Source organism: Athene noctua, chromosome 16, assembly GCF_965140245.1.
Source record: "Athene noctua chromosome 16, bAthNoc1.hap1.1, whole genome shotgun sequence".
NCBI classification, from domain to species: domain Eukaryota; kingdom Metazoa; phylum Chordata; class Aves; order Strigiformes; family Strigidae; genus Athene; species Athene noctua.
Window position 1 is genome coordinate 6,134,155 of NC_134052.1, and position 15,819 is coordinate 6,149,973.

The 15,819-nt window shown below is 55.5% G+C and overlaps 1 protein-coding gene across 2 annotated transcripts; it reads left to right on the forward strand.

The window, feature by feature from the left end:
- Positions 1-13,898, forward strand: KCNS1 (potassium voltage-gated channel modifier subfamily S member 1). Of its 2 annotated transcripts, none has more exons than XM_074920330.1 (3): positions 1-103; positions 4,946-5,938; positions 11,290-13,898. In XM_074920330.1, exons 2-3 carry the CDS (start codon positions 4,973-4,975, stop codon positions 11,743-11,745), a joined length of 1,422 nt encoding a protein of 473 aa, XP_074776431.1. In that variant the 5' UTR covers positions 1-103; positions 4,946-4,972; the 3' UTR covers positions 11,746-13,898. The 2 variants fall into 2 exon arrangements, with proteins under 2 accessions (XP_074776431.1, XP_074776430.1); XM_074920329.1 differs by lacking the exon at positions 1-103 and adding an exon at positions 118-1,456.
- The last annotated feature ends 1,921 nt before the right edge of the window (positions 13,899-15,819 follow it).

Consider the following 15,819-nt stretch of genomic DNA (forward strand, 5'->3'; position numbering starts at 1 on the left):
ACCCCCCGTCCGGCCCCGCGGAGCTTCTGCCGCCGCCGGCCCCGCAGGGCTCCGCGGCTCCGCGCCGGGCGCGCACGCTGCGGCGGGGGCGGTGCCGAGGCAGGTGAGCGGCGGCGCGGGGCCGGGCTCCGGTACCCGGGGTGCGCAGGGACCGGCATCGCGGGGACCCGGGGCTCCGGTACCCGGGGCGCGGCAGGGACCGGCATCGCGGGGACCCGGGGCTCCGGTACCCGGGGTGCGCAGGGACCGGCATCGCGGGGACCCGGGGCTCCGGTACCCGGGGCGCGGCAGGGACCGGCATCGCGGGGACCCGGGGCTCCGGCATCTCGGGGCGCAGCAGGGACCGTGAGATCGGCAGCCCAAGGAACAGCAGGGACCGGGGCACCGACATCCCGGGAACCCGGGGTACCGGCGTCCCCGGGCATTGCAGGGACCAGCACCCTGGGGCGCGGCAGGCACCCGGGGCACCGGCATCCTGGGGTGAGAGGGCAACCGGAGCAGCGGCATGCGGGGGTGAGCAGGGATGGGGGCACACCGGAATGAACGGGGAAGCGAGGCACCCACATCCTGGGATGCTGCTGGCACTCGGGGCACGGGGACTCGCCTCCCGGTCCCTCTGCAGGCGGGTGTAGGAGAGTTTCTCTCCCCGAAGCCTTCCCCTGGCGGGGGCTGCACCTCCCGGTCCCCAGGGAACGGGGCAGGGCGCGGGGGTCCCCTCCGGATAGCTGTGCACCCACTGTGCGGGACCCGGGAGCGGAGGCTGGCACAGGGCAGGGCATCATCTGCAGCAGGCGCTGGGCTGCCCGCTCGCAGTAGAAAGCCGAGCTACGGGTGATCACCCCCCGCACGCCGAAGCGAGCAGGGAGTCCCCCCCGCCTTAGCTGCATGCCCAGCCCTGGGCATTTTGGTGGCCTCTCGGTGTACAGCAGCAGCTTACGCGCTGCCTGCAGGGAGCAGCCAGCAGTGGGGATCCCCCCTCCATGCCTCCCCCCGCCTGCCTCGCAGACCCCCCCACCGCCGAAGGAAGCGCTTGGTTCTGAGCATCCTCAGGCCGGAGGGTACAGGGACGCTCAACGATGGGGACGGGGCTCTGCTGGGGCACTTTTGGATGACCAGAAAGCAAGCGTCTCCCCAGTCCTGCCCCAGCGCATGGGTGATGGGGACACCGGCCTGCAGGAGCTGGGAGGTCAGCCAGCCCCGCTCCTCCCCTCAGGTACCCCGCGGGGGACCCCCAGCCCCACCCCAGCCCCATGGGCACCCCGCACAGGACTTCTCCAGCGGTTTGCAGCCACCGGCCCTGCACCCCTGGGACGTGCAGGGTCACAAGCCCTGGGTGACAGGGCGTTTAGGACTGGGCTACAGGCAAAGGATGAAGGGTCTCCTCCTTCTCTTCGCATTTCTAATGGCTCATTTGAGACAAGCCACACGACTCCCCGCTGGGAAGCCTCGCTGAGCTGTAAGTACAGGGTTTTTTATTTGGACCGTTAATCTAAATCCGTTGTACCTGGTTAGAAAAGCCCCTGTGTGCAATACTCCCTGCACTTGCTGCATCCTCTCTTGAATGTCTATTAGCAGCTTTCTTCCCACTCCCTTGGGTCTCCTCTGCCAGTTAGAATAAATATACATAACTTCCATTTGAAAGCCTTTAAGAAAAAAATACGTTGTCAAGGGAAACTCTTCTAGCATATCTTACAGATATGCTTGATCTGTTTTTATATTTTTTACTGTCATAAATGCATATATCAGAGGGTTTTTTTCTCCACAAGATACATATTCATTTGAACGCCCAACACCCAGCTCACACTGGGCTTGTGTAATTCTGATGGTTGTCTCCTTAAAATAGCTTACAATATATTTCAAAATTTACCAGAAAGAGACTGGCTTTATCTGTTCTATTTTACCAATCAATTATGGAAATTTTTCTTTAACTAAAGGAAAATTTTGCAAATTCACATTATTGCAGACAGACACATTTGTATTCTCTGTCTGTTGCGCTTTAAAATAAAAAACCACCCAACCTTCCTAAAGTAAGCTTCTGTTTCCCAGCAGATGCCCCTGCAAATGTGAGATGGGCGCAGGCTTTGATGATCCAACAGGGGAGATCATGCCAGGTCTTAGTTCAAACCTCAGTTTTGTTCTAAAGCTGAGCTTAGCTAGTGGTGAAACGAGTAGGCAAAAGAGTTATAAAACTATTAATTGCTGCTTTAGATTCCTAGATGAAAGCTGTACGTGGGCAGAAATAATTTGCTCTATTCAGAAGCCAACATCAGAAAGGAGCATCTCAGACAGTTCGCGACCCTTCTCCTCGCTCTGCTTCCTGCGCGGGAGGGAAGGGGGGCGGGGGGGGATTTCCCTGGGGTACAAAGGCTTGCAGGGTCCTGACACCCACTTTCTTTTAAAGCTGGAAAAGAGGTGGGAGCCATCTGCCTCCTGGGTCTCGGGGTTTGGCACGTCTCACCCAGAGCCACAGCCGCACAGTACAGCTGGGGGCTGGGGCTGGTTCTACTGGGCTGGAGCATTGCTTTAGGCTTGTCCTTGCCACCCCAACATAGCTCCCGGGAGCCACCCAGGCTGCCCCGTGGCCCAGTCCAGCCCCAAAATGACCTTTCCATTGATTTTGGTGACATTTGCTCTGGTCTCCTGGCATGGCTGCTGTATGGGGGCACGTGAAGAGAGGCTGAGGATGGGTGTGGGGTAAACTGGATCCCACAGGCCCACCCCCATAGCCCCTGTGTGTGTGTTTGTAGCCTGAATGCACGAGCATCCTTCTGGAAGGAACCTGGATTAGTCATCCCCACCCCACAGATGGGCTGTGTGATATCTTCCCTGGAAAAGCTTATCTGTCACAAATTCCAATTTATCCCTGAAAAGGAGTGTTTACGCCCCTTTTTCTCCCTTGCTTTTGTGTTAAGCATTAAGAAAGTTGATCCTTCCCTTTTTTTCCTCCCCTCTGAAAGGCAAGACAATGAGTCCATTAAGCTCTGAGGCTTATCACAAGCTGGTTGCCTCCTCCAGACATGGTGTAATGGGAAGCGCTGGCTTTGTGGTGCAAAGCCTGTGTCTTTAAGGAGCCCTGGCTGGGAGAGGCAGTGGAGTTAGCAGATGCCTTTGCCAGGCTATTTCGCACAAATCTGGCATCTGCTGCACCCACACCCCTGCTCAGCTTAAAAACATACCTCTGGGGTTTATTTCTAACCATTAGTCCGGTACCTGTTCCTCTCCAGCTCTGCCCCGGCCTCCAGATTTAGATGTGAAGGTGTCCCCCAGGTCCCTTACGGTTTGACAAACCTTTTATGCTGTGTTTTTTAGGCACTGGAAAACTTCCAGAGCCCTTTCCCTGCTTTAGTGTTCACCCCATAAACCCCATGAGATGTCTGGTGAGCAAAGCTGGGCTGGAGTGCAATGGGATCCGCAGGGGAACTGGGATTCCCTGGGCAGGGGGGACTCACCTCGTGCCACTGACCTGGCCTTGGCCCTCGGTGGCTGCTGTTGGACTGGACTGTCCTGGTCTGGTGGCACCTCAGTGTCACAGTGGGGGCTGCTGCAGCCTTTTTCCTCAGCGTCTGCGGCCTGTCTGTGGCCTCTGTCCCTGCATCACCTGAAAGTTTGAAAACTTCGGTGGGTGAAGGGGAGGGATTTTTCTAATAAACCTCTGGCTGATTTAAACCAGGGAGGGAAGCCTTTGAGATGGGAAACAGGCCAGTCTGGAGGTCACACATGCCTCAGTGACTGCTGCAGCAAAAGCATCAGCAGCTGCAGAAGTCATGCCGGTACCAGCGGTGACTCTGAAGTGCGAGCTGAGCTCAGGAGCAAGCCGTGCCTAATAGCAGGATTTTTCCAAAGTAGCCAATGCATGGGGAAAAATGTAATCCCTCAACCAAGAGAGCAAATGCAGTGTCCCTCCTGAGGACACCCAGCGCTCCTGTGCCAGGAGCGGGGGCACTGCGTGGGTACAGGACTGCTCCGCACGTCCCCAGGCATTTTGATGAATAAGGTAGGTGAAGAAGATTTCCAGTTGATGTAGGAAGATCACAGACCTTTTTATTTGCTTTTTTATTCTAAGCGTCTGGTCAAGACAGGCAAATGCATATGAAGGTGTGGGAATGCTTCTCTTTGTTAGACGCTTTAACTGCTTATTAGAAAATGGAATTTCTGCTGCATGGAAAAGCCCAGCTCCCTGAAACATGATAGAAACCAGAACTTTGGTTTTTATTTTCCTACCAACATACAGATTTTTAATTCAGAGTCATCAAAGAATCTGAATCATGTTTCTGTTATGTTTCAACATTATAAAAATAATCTTAATATTTTACATGACAGAACACACAAGAGGAAACAAAGCAGGCAGATGAATTGTTTTGACACTTCTTCCACTGAAATTCTCCCTAAAACCAACACCTTCTGTGAAAACACTTTGATTTTGGCAAAACTGCCTTTGCTGCTGGGAAGACTGAACTTTTTGACCAGGTCTGATTAGCAACATAGGTAGTCAGGCTACAAAGCTCTTTGGCAGAATCACTGCAGTGGTGATTTGATGAGATCTATTTTTTTCCACGGGGAAGACTCTTTGGGGGATAAATCCTCACTTCAGTGACTAATTACCTGTTTGAACAAGGAAAGCCACAGGGGCGAGGTGCTGGAGGTGCAGTAAACTGCCTTCCTTAGGCCATTAATGTTCTGCAAAAGGAGAAACTTTTAAGAGGTAAAAAAACCAAGGAAAAGTTTCACCTGGAAAAATCATCCTTTTTTTTTTTTCCCTTCCGTACCACCAAAGAACAACTGCCTAAAGCTGTTTCTCTCCCCTCCCCTCTCCCCGATCCTCACTTTCCAAAATGCAGACATCCCTCCTCACTCCTCAGGGTGCTTCTGCCCTCCCCTCACCCAGAAGCACCCAAATCAGGGGGAGCCCTGCGTCCCCTCCAGCCTCGCTGTGTCTCGCCCGCAGGTGGAACCAGCTCCCGCTCTGCTGATCATGGTCAACAAGACCTTAAATTACTGGGGTCCCAGTTTTGAGGAGGACGTTATCAACATCAACGTGGGGGGTCTGAGAAGGCGGCTCAGCTCCAGCGCCCTCTCCAAGTTCCCCGACACCCGCCTGGGACGCCTGCTCTCCTGCGACTCGGAGGAGTCCATCCTGCAGCTCTGTGATGACTACGATGTGAGCGCCAGGGAGTTCTACTTTGACCGAAACCCCGGTTTCTTCCTCTACGTGCTTCACTTCTACCAGACAGGGAAGCTACATGTGATGGAGGAGCTGTGTGTCTTCTCCTTCTGCCAGGAGATCGAGTACTGGGGCATCAATGAGTTTTTCCTGGACTCCTGCTGCAGCTACCGCTACCACGAGCGCAAACTGGAGAGCCGGCACCACAACTGGGATGAGGAGAGTGATGTCAGCAGCGTGGACACGTCCCCTGATGAGATCTCTGACATCAACCATGACCTGCTGCGCTACAGCACGCTGCGCTGCGGCAACATACGCAAACGCCTCTGGCTCACCATGGAGAACCCCGGCTACTCCATCCCCAGCAAACTCTTCAGCTTCGTGTCCATCAGCGTGGTGCTGGTTTCCATAGCCACCATGTGCATTCACAGCATGCCCGAGTACCAAGAGATGGATGAGAATGGCAATGTGCTCGATGAACCTGTCCTGCACAAGCTGGAGTATTTCTGCATCTCCTGGTTCACCTTCGAAGTGTCTTCCCGCCTCCTGCTCTCCCCCAACCCCAGGAAGTTCTTCAAGCACCCGCTGAACCTGATTGACATTGTCTCGGTGTTGCCCTTCTACTTCACCCTCTTGGTGGACGTGACCATGGGTAGTGACTCAGAGCTGGGCAACCTGGGCAAGGTCGTGCAAGTGTTTCGTCTCATGAGGATATTCCGGGTGCTGAAGCTGGCTCGGCACTCCACCGGACTGAGGTCGCTGGGGGCCACCTTGAAGGTAAACTGTCTCTCTCTCTCCCCTTATCTACTCTTAGTCTCTGGGTAAGAAGGAAACCTCTGGTACAGCCGGGGAATGTGGCTGCTCCCATTCCCCATGAGCTACCAGGTCTGTGTGGTGTCTGGGAAGCTTGGGGTGGTGGGCTGGGTTGTTGGTTTGTGTGTCTGCTAAAGCAACCAAGCATGAGGAACACTGCATGAATCCTCTGACCACACACTTGGAGCAAACAGCAATTCACCCCAGTGCTTGCAGACTTCGTTTCACCTAGAACTGGCGCTTCCAGGGACTCAGCCACCCTTCCCCACCATGGTGTGCAAGCCCCATTGCACGGTGTTGGAACGGACTCAGCCATGCACGGGTGGATGGTGATGTCCCACCAGGAGTGGGTCAGTGCCTCGCTGGGCTGCAAGCGCCCTGCTCAGCAGGGACTGGGCCAGCCAGTAGCTTCTGGGTGTGCCAGCACCAGTGTGTGTGGCTCAGAGCTGCTCCTGTCCCCAGTCTGGGAGAAGTCTCCTAAGGGTATGATGCCAGCTGGCTGGAGGCCAGCGTCCAACCCTTGGTGTCTGCCCATCTAGGGAGCCATAGAGATTCCAGTCCAGCTGAGCTGACACTTGGATGCACCAGCGTATGATGAAGTTGGACTGGTACATGGCTAGCCGTGGGTGGCACAGAGCAAAAATAGAAAAGCAAAGGCTTAGCTGCAGGGCCTGGCACAACCAGCCCAAGGCAGCGTGCATGCCCCCAGCAGAGCCTGGGCTACCAGCACCTGCCCCTCAGCATGCTGGAAAAGCTCAGGGGAAGCATGGCGTGCAGGGCTGGGGGAAGCTGGCCCCAGGACCACATGGTCCTCAGGAGGAAAAGCTGCATGAGGAGAGCTGAGGTGCAGGTTTGGTGAGAGGAGGTCCTCATCCTCCATGGTGTGCCCCAAGGTTTCTCCAGACCCCCTCCACAGCACCCCCAGTCTCCTTAGGCAGACCAAGAGCAGCTGTGACGAGCCAAAGCATGGAGCTATCATGAAATCCTCACCAGCCCGGTGCTACAGCCCAGACCTCCATCGCTGCAGCTCAGCTGTGCAGCACGGACCAGCCACGGTGCCCTTGTGTGGCTCTCTGCTCTCTCCCACTGTCCTTCCCTCCTCTGTCCCCCTCATGCTGAGGGTCACGTGTCCGAATCTGGGGAGGGTGAAACTGTTTCCTGACCTCCTGCACTTACACAGAAAATCCAGCTCACTGCAGAAGCCAGTTAAACTCAGCTTTTAATTGTCTCTGATTCTCAGAAACCACATCAAGAGAAATCCTAAAGCCAGCCCTTAAGCCTGCCAAGACACAGAGTGACACACTCTCTCGATGCCCCGCCACATGCAGGGCTTGTGCTGGGCATGGGGAGGAGGCTTCCAGGGCAAACATCTCCTCTTCTCGTGGGGCTGCTTCTGGTCCCCATGTTCAGACCAGAAGACTCTTTTTTCAAGCAATATCTCTGTGCTTTTTTCGCCTTCAAACAAAGGGTGTGCCAAACAAATGGCCAAGGAGAGCAATCTTCATGAAAAAGCTTGACATTCAACCAAAGGGACGCTCTCCTCATACTCAGTGTCTGCAGGGACCAGAGCCGCAGCCCCTGGTGCTGCTCCCACTGAAGGGCCATTGCAGGATGAAGCGGGCACAGCTGTGGCTGGGGACACCCCGTTTCTCGCTGCTGCAGCCATGGCAGGGCTGTCAGGGGATGTCCTGGCATCAGCAGGACTCGACTGCCACGGTTGGACCTGTGGGTGAGTCATGGAGAAAAGCAACCCTCGAGTGTGGCTGGGGATGAGGGTGGGCAGCAGGAAAAGTCTTCTGACAACTTCTGCTGTGGGGCAGGACCAGCCCAGTCCAGCACTAATCCTGCAAAGCCCACAGAGCATCACAATAAGTGTGGGGGAAAAATTCCTGGCATTCTGAAAGCCTGCTGAATACAGAGTCCAGGGAGGGCTGTTTGAAATGAAGATGCCTGAAGTCCTACCTGTATCATACTTCTGAACACTCACCTTGAAAGAGCAATTAGCAAGTGACAGACCCGTGTAACACTGCTTGCGGAATTTAAATAAAACTGCACGTGTGGGAAGGGCTCCTTGAACCCATTCTGTGCTCCATTTAAGCATGAACAACACGTTGCAGCAGAGAAGGGACTGATGGGCTCATCTGCGTGTTGTTAAGCAGCAGACGAGATGTGGGGAGCGGCAGCGTCGGGGCTCCGGCCTCTGCCGAGCCGCTGATTCATTCACCCAGTGACGTGCTGAAAAATGCCGCTTCCCGGGGACTCCGGAGCCAGCTGTAAATGGGGATGAGCGAAGACACAAATCTGACGCAGCAGCTTGGCATCGTGATTTACTGGGCACATAAATTACAACGACTTGTTAATCATAATTCACTTCCTATTGCAAGAGCATAAAGCAGCAGCAGAGGAGTAAAGGCTGTTAACAGCCAGGAAGCGGGAGAGATGGCTCTGGCAAGCCGAGTAATTGTTCCCCTGCCACGGAAGTGCTAGCAGAGGGATTTCTGCCATTTGTGCATCATAAACTCTGAGCGGGCTTCAGATTGCTCGGGGCCTGATCCAGGGTCTATTTAATTTGAGGAGAGGCTTCCCACAGGTCTCTGCTGTGCATCCGTTACCATTATTGCAGCTTCCCGGGTGGGGGTTTGGTGCCTGTCTCCTACTGGCAGTCAATAGGTGTTAGGGACTGAGTAATTTAGGCATCTGCAGGGATCTACAAGAGTTGCTGTCTGTCCCCTTAGGGGCCTAAATACACAAATAGGTTGGAAGAGCTGGAGCTGCACGTCCCCAGACAGCAGATGCATCACCCTGCTGTTGCTACCATGGGCCATCTTCGTGCTCAGTCCCCACACTGGTATCTCCGGCCAGGCTCAAAACAGGCTCTTCCATTTCATTTGTCTGCTGTTGTACTGGATAAAAGACAGGCATTCAGTTGGGAAAGGAGCCCATGGCTGTCCCAAGGGCAGGCAGACCTCCTGCCAGGCCAGGAGCCCAAAGAGCCTGCTGTTGGGGTGGCTGTTTTGCTGGAGCCTTTTATTACCCAGCATTGCCTCCCCCAAGGCTGAGTGCTTGCTAAGCCTGCATCCCACCCAAACCCTGGCTAAACTTGCATCCTACCCAAACCCCAGCTGCAGCTGCATATCCCTGGATTAATGAGTGATCCACATGTTTTGAGGATAAATGGCTGCAAATAGGTAGCACCCGGTGCCTGAGGATCAGCTGGGAGATTCCTGGAGCCTCCTTTGTGCCACAAGCCCTGACCCTGCTTGTAAATTAAAGCAGTAGGAGCTATCGAGCTGCCTGACTTCCCCCTCGCCTTCACCCTCCAACACATCCCAGGGCCATAACTGATATTCTTTAAAAATGTATAAGGTTATTCGGCTCTGCTGCTCCCCAGCTGGGACGTACAGACGTGCTGTTAAGCTCCAGCCAGGAGCAAGTCTTTCATGGCCAAGTGATACATCCTTGAAACTCAGTGGCTCTGAGCTGTTTGTCCTTCTCAAGGTGCTCCCTTGGAGCTGCTATAGGGCATTTGTAGCCACAGGCGATGGCAGAAGAGGAAGAGATTATTTCCCCTTAGTATTAATGGCATTAGCTGAGCAGCTTTTGCCAGCAGTCTAAGCAAAGTCTTTTCACTCCCTGCCATGAATCCACCTCCTTTATGTCCCATGTTGACCATGGAAGCTCTTTTCCCCTGTTTTCTGCTGTTTGCTTTGCTCAAGTATTTTGTTTAGTCATTATGTAGTTCCAATAAAGCATTCTCTGCCTGTTAGAAGACTGGAAAAAAAAAAAAAACAAACAAAAAACCTAAACCACAATCAGAGCTCTGCTTTCCTTTCTTCAAAAGATGAAGAGCAAGCTGGCAGATCAGTGGGCAGAAACATCCAAGAAATTCACTTGTGACAATCAAAAGGCGAGTGGACTAGCCATGCTGTGAGGGTGGTGGTGGCTTGGGCACTGGTAGATGGTTAGCCCAGCCTTGCCAGAAAATGGGCTCTGGGGTCCCCTCCCTGGTCGGTGAGGTGTTAGATGAGCAGACTGTGCTGGGGTCCCCATCCCCACTGCCTGCAGGGCTCTTGGCTCACATCTTGCCAGCCAAGAAGCAGTGGCAGGAGCTAGGTGCTGGTTTTGGCCCAGTGCTGGCCCATAGTGGTTTGCCTGGTTGGTTTGCTTGTCCTTGCGCAGTCTCCTTCCTGGCATCACTTGCTGCCTTGTCCCCGAAATACCCACTGCCTTTTCCCCCCCAGGCTTTTGGTACAGGTTTATACTTTGCTCAAAATTGAAGAATGTCCAAAGACAGATTTCAACACAAATGTTTTAATTTGAAACCAGAGAAATGATGGCTTTTTCAAGAAGCATTGCACACCTCTGCTGTCAGTCTGTCCCCCCAGGCCCTGCACACCTGCCTGGGAGGTTGATGTCCCATGGCCCTGTTCCCACCAGGGCTCCCAGATCCTTCAGTGTGGGGCTAATTGATCTGGGGGTGCAGCACCCTGTGGGGATGGGTGCTAAGACCAGCCCCCACTGATGTTGGATGGATCCCCAGATGGACCTGATGACCGGGGCTGCTTGGATTCATGTCAGCTCTGAGGTTCATTTCAAGTCTTCCATAAAGGAGCAGCAAAACCTGAAGAGAAATGTAATTATCTCAGAAACAGTAGTTTCTTCAAAACTCCCCCCCATCTGTGTAACAAAGGGTTAAATGGATGCTGGGACTGTGGATGGTGTTGGGGTATAGGAGGGATCAGGTCCCTGGGGCTCTGGCTGTGGGGTCCCCAGCAGCTGGGGAAGAGCTAGAGCTGAGCCTGCAGCAGAGGCACACGTCCTCCCTGCGAGCACATCGCCGGCGTCAAGGGAAGATACAAATTCCTTCCCTTAGAGGCTGCCTGTTAGATGCTTTCTGGGGACCTGCCAAGATAAAAGGAAAATGTGTCTATTGTTAGCCAAGATCGGGTTGGAGCGAGTGCTGGAGGCAGGGGAGTAGCCTGTCCCTGGGAGCCCTGGCTGGGGCGCACAGGTCCGCTTTCCCTCCCGGCACAGCCTCCTCCTCGCAGGCTGGCGGAGGGCAGGGGGGCGGCTGTGGCTGCCAGGGCTGATTTCCTGCTGCCCCACTGTGGGTCATCCACGTACCCCCTGACTCTTCTCAGCCTGGCCCTGTAGTGGGACACTCCACGGCAGAGATGGACAGAGGCACCGAAATCCCCGACGGAGGCGTGCAGGGAGTCTGTGTGCCGGGCTGTACTTGTGCTGTGGGGTCCCAGTGTCCTGGCCATGACGGGTGTGGTGGCACCCACTGACCATCGCTCTGCTTTGCCTTCCAGCACAGCTACCGGGAGGTGGGGATCCTGCTGCTCTACCTGGCTGTGGGGGTCTCCGTCTTCTCCGGTGTGGCCTACACTGCTGAGAAGGAGGAAGACGTTGGTTTTGACACCATCCCGGCATGCTGGTGGTGGGGCACGGTCAGCATGACCACTGTGGGCTACGGTGACGTGGTGCCCGTCACGGTGGCGGGCAAGCTGGCAGCCTCGGGCTGCATCCTGGGGGGCATCCTGGTCGTGGCGCTGCCCATCACCATCATCTTCAACAAGTTCTCCCACTTCTACCGCAAACAGAAGGCGCTGGAGGCGGCCGTGAGGAACAGCGGAAAGAAAGACCCCGAGGATGTGGAGAGCACCTCCAGTCACGACCAAGACTCAGAGGCTCTGAGCGAGACCTCCCTGGGCAGAGGCAGCCCTGACCGCCGTGGTCTGACCCCCGGCACCCACCCTGCACCCTGACACCCCCCGTCAGCCGCAGCACCGGGGCACGCGTGGGACCCGCTTGCTCACCGTGAGCATGGCACGGCGGTCGCACCGGGACACGGCGGAGGAGCCAGGCTCGCCCCATCTCACACCGCGCCTGGCATCGCCCCTGCCCTGCGAAGGACAGGAGGGGCTGGGGGAGATGCCCAGTGGGTGCCGGCTGCTTCCAGCCCTCGGGACACCATAGCCAGGTCTGCCTGGACGTGTCTCAGCCTTCACCTGGCGATGGCCCTGCTCCGCTGTGGCTGCACACGGAGGCTGCGGTGCTGGACATGCCCCTGCCAGAAAGGGAGTGAGAAAAAAAGAAATACAGATGTCTACTGATCAGGCACTGCCCTGGCTGTGTGAAGGGGGATTTTCCTTTGCCCTGGGGTTTTGTATTGTCCAGGGTGAGGTTAAATAGCCTGAGGGTGAGGCAGCCCCCAACCAGCCTGGCTGCCCTTGCAGGTCCTGTGCCAGGTTGGTACCAGCTCCAGTCCCAACCTTGTCTTACCCCCAGCTGGAAACAGCCTCGAAAGGCTCAGCTGCCCCACCGGCCATGAGAGAAAGGGGGGTGGAAATGAGTCTGTATGGGAGGAGAGGTGATGTCCAGCTCAGGGTGGGCCCCACTGTCCCAGTCCCTGCAGTGGGATTGACTGGACCTCACCTTCCTTCCACTGCAATGGGGGTTTCACTGTTGTCCTTTGCTGCCACCATCGGGACCCCCCAGGAATCTGGGGCTGGGGCTGTGCTGGGAGCGTGGCACAGCTGGGAGCACTGTCCATGAAGGGGGGACACCAGTGGGGGATGACCAGGTGAAAGGGACACTGTCATCTGAGGCAGGAGCAGGAGGCAGTCAAGCTGGGGGCACTACCCCCCAAGCCCTTCGCTCCATGGGGCTCCCATGCCATGGGCCATTTGTTTCAGGGCAGAGAGGAGGCAGAGGCCTTGCAAAGGGCTGCCAGGGAGCAGACAGGGGGGGACACTCCTGGGCATGGGGAAGCTGCCTCTGCCATTGCTGTATGCTTGAGATTTCCACTGTGGGAAGAGCTGCCAGGGAGCCCAGCGGCTGTGGCAGCCCATGATAGGGTGAAGAGATGACCGAAGGCATCCGGGTTCGGCACATGGCCTGGTCCCCCCTGCCACGACCCCCAACCTGGCTTCGTTCTGCTGACTCATCCCTCCCTGCCTTGGGGCCAGTCAGGGGCAGGAGCGCTGTAAGGAGGGGGGGTCACACTGCTGCGGGCATCCCCTCTGTCCTGACAGGAGCTCCCCGGGTGCCAAGGCAGTCACCTTCCCTCTGCAGGGAGGGAGCACCCCCATGTCCGTGGGAGAGCTGGGGCAGGGGGGACCTTGTGCTGCTCCTCGTCACCACTGTCTCTGAGCACCTCACAGCTGGGCCCCCTTCCCACCCAGATCTCCCACCCAGCTGAGCACATTCGGGGCTGCTCCCGGCACAGCATTAATTCCCTATGGAGTTTTTCCTTGACCCTTGGTTCTCTGTTTGGAAATCGTGCAGCTCCTTTGTGCACAGAGGAATACACCCAGCAATGCCTGTTCCCAGCAGGAGGAATGTGCGCCCTGTAATCACCTAAACAACTCAAAAATACGTTAGTGGCTACAGGATGTCCCCAGGCACCTGGATCCTGGTGGTTGCAGCCTGTTGTCCTGGCTGGCTTTTGGCACCGCCACAGTTGCTGGTGCTGGCTCTGCCTGTAGCGATCGCTGATGGGGGAGAAAAGGCAAATCAATGCCAGTGCGGGTCCAGCCTTCCTGACCCCCACTGGGATTCGAGGAGGGGTCCCCAAGCAGCAGTGGTGTGAGATGGAAGGGTGCTCACGCTCCTGGCATCATTGAGTCTTCCAGTATGGATGGTTTGTGGTCTGCTCTGCGCTCATTCTTACTGAGAGCTGGGACTGGTGAGCTCTGTCGTCTGCTCTGACCAGCTTCCACTGCACTGTTACTTGAATAAGGGAAGGAGTTTCCGCTTCTGTCCATAAATATTCCAGTAGCAAAATGTATTAAAATGTGAAGACTAAATTAATACATGTATTAATTAAAAAGCATTATGCAAATAAATAAAAGAGCATGTAAATTAATTTTCTATCTATGCATGGGATGCATACTGTATATTTTATTAAAGATCTCATTGACCCACTTTGGAGGCTGGTTTTCTGTTTCGGTGTGCCTGTGCATCGGTGGTGCTGAGGCCGGGTCAGCGGGTCGGTGCCAGCAGCCCCCAGGGAGCACGAGCAGCCAGGCTGCTCCCCAGTGACTGCAGGTCCCCGTGAGCCAGCTCCAGCACCGCCTCGGAGCACAGCGGGGCTCCCACCTGACAGCTCCCGCCTCATCCCTGCCCCGGCTGGTGGGTGCCAACTAGTCCTTGTGCCTGGACCACTGGTGTCATCGAGCTAGAGCATTTTGGATAACCCAGCTCCCTGGAGGCCCAAGGAACGGGGCATCCCCAGGGTGTGAGGGAATGGCTTGGAGCTGGTGGGCTCTGGGAAGAGCTGCACAGAGATCCAGGCATGCAGCTGGGAGGGAGGGAAGCGCTGAGCAGCTTTCAGAGGGGGATGAGAGGATCAAAATTAACATTAGAAATGCACGATGATTCCCAATGCAAAGCACTTGCCCAATCCAAGCATGGGTCCTTCCCCCATCCCATTCATTACACACCCATGAAATCTGGGAAGCAGGCGGGAAGGTGCAGAAATCCGGCAACACCAAGGGACATGAGGGCTGAGCTGCCGGCATGAGCAAACCCAGCGCTGGGAGCTGATTCCCCCTAACTGCCACTCGTCAGAAACTAATTTTAACCCCAGGCGTGCGGGTCACATTTTGGACTAAAATAGAAAAGGCTCCATTTTAAAAGAAAATATAGTTCAGGTAGCAAGTGTTCGTTGCTTTACTTGGTTCAACAACGTTTTATGTGCACCTTTGCCAGCAGAAGGCTGCAGGACCTGTGTGCACGTTCCCTGCCGGCTTCCCTGCTGCTTCACCTCGGCTGTGGCTGTTGGCAAGGGCAGGGGACCAGTGCCTGAGATGCGGATAGAGCCCCCTGCAGCTCCGGAGACCCAAGAGGAGCTACTGACAGCTGCGTTCATTCCCTGTTCATCCCTGCTGCTTTCATTACCTCCAAGTATCAAAGCCAGAGGAGCTGAAGCCCACCAAGATAAATTCAGGCCAGCTTGTGCAGGCCAGCAGCTGCCTGAGTACTGCAGCTGTGTTTAAATCCCATCTCCCGACATGGAGAACGTCCCCTCCACTAAACAGCTTTAGTGGCCCTAATCACATCCAGCCTCTGCTGCTTTCCTTGCTGTAAAGGCAAAGCTCAGACTGGCTGCCAGCACCCAGCCAGCAGGGACTGCGGTCATCAGCAGATGAGAGCTATCGCTAACTGAGCCACAGTGTCACACGCTGCCTCTGGCCAACACTGCTTGTAGACTGCCAGAAGTTCAGTAGCCCCTTGGGAGGTTTAGAATTGCCCCAAGGACAGCACCACACAGCACCAGGCTGCCTAAGGAAACACCTTTGCCCCTGCAGAGGGTTTTAAGCCCCAAGGCAGAGGCTGAGCACCCAGGGAGCAGCATCCCCAGCCAAGCTGAGCAAGCCTAGTGCCATTTTTCTCTCCAGAGAAGACATGTCCCACCAGTGTGCCTGGCTACTTCAAGGGGGTGACTGCTCTTTCAGAGCTGGCTCTCCTGTCTCAGGGGATGGAGTTTGTGCTCTGATGTTGCTTGGGCTCTATCCTCCTTTTTCCTGAAGGCAGCATAAAGGCCAGGCTAGCTTGTGATGCTGTAAGTGGCCTCTGATGCTCTGAACTGAGGGGGCTGTCTGGGAGCTGATTGTCTGCAGGGGCTGGCTGGGGAGGGGAAGACTTACTGCTGCTCTCTCTGCGTCAAGTGTATTTCTCTGCTAGATGTGATAAGAGAGGAGGGTTAAAAATAGAGTTTAATCTTTATTCCTTTGAGAGTTTTTCTATTTTAAAAAATAAAAATCTGCATGCCACGGATCTAAGGCAAAAGACTCCCCTTTTGACTCCCCTGACTTGGGGGTTAAAAGCAAGGCAGG

What these genes read in the sequence shown, in the direction of transcription:
- KCNS1 (XM_074920330.1), top strand. Translation starts at nt 4,973, where the DNA reads ATGGTCAACAAGACCTTAAATTACTGGGGTCCCAGTTTTGAGGAGGAC. An exon ending in CGCTGGGGGCCACCTTGAAG is followed by an intron (nt 5,939 to 11,289) that starts GTAAACTGTCTC and finishes TTTGCCTTCCAG; the next exon opens with CACAGCTACCGGGAGGTGGG.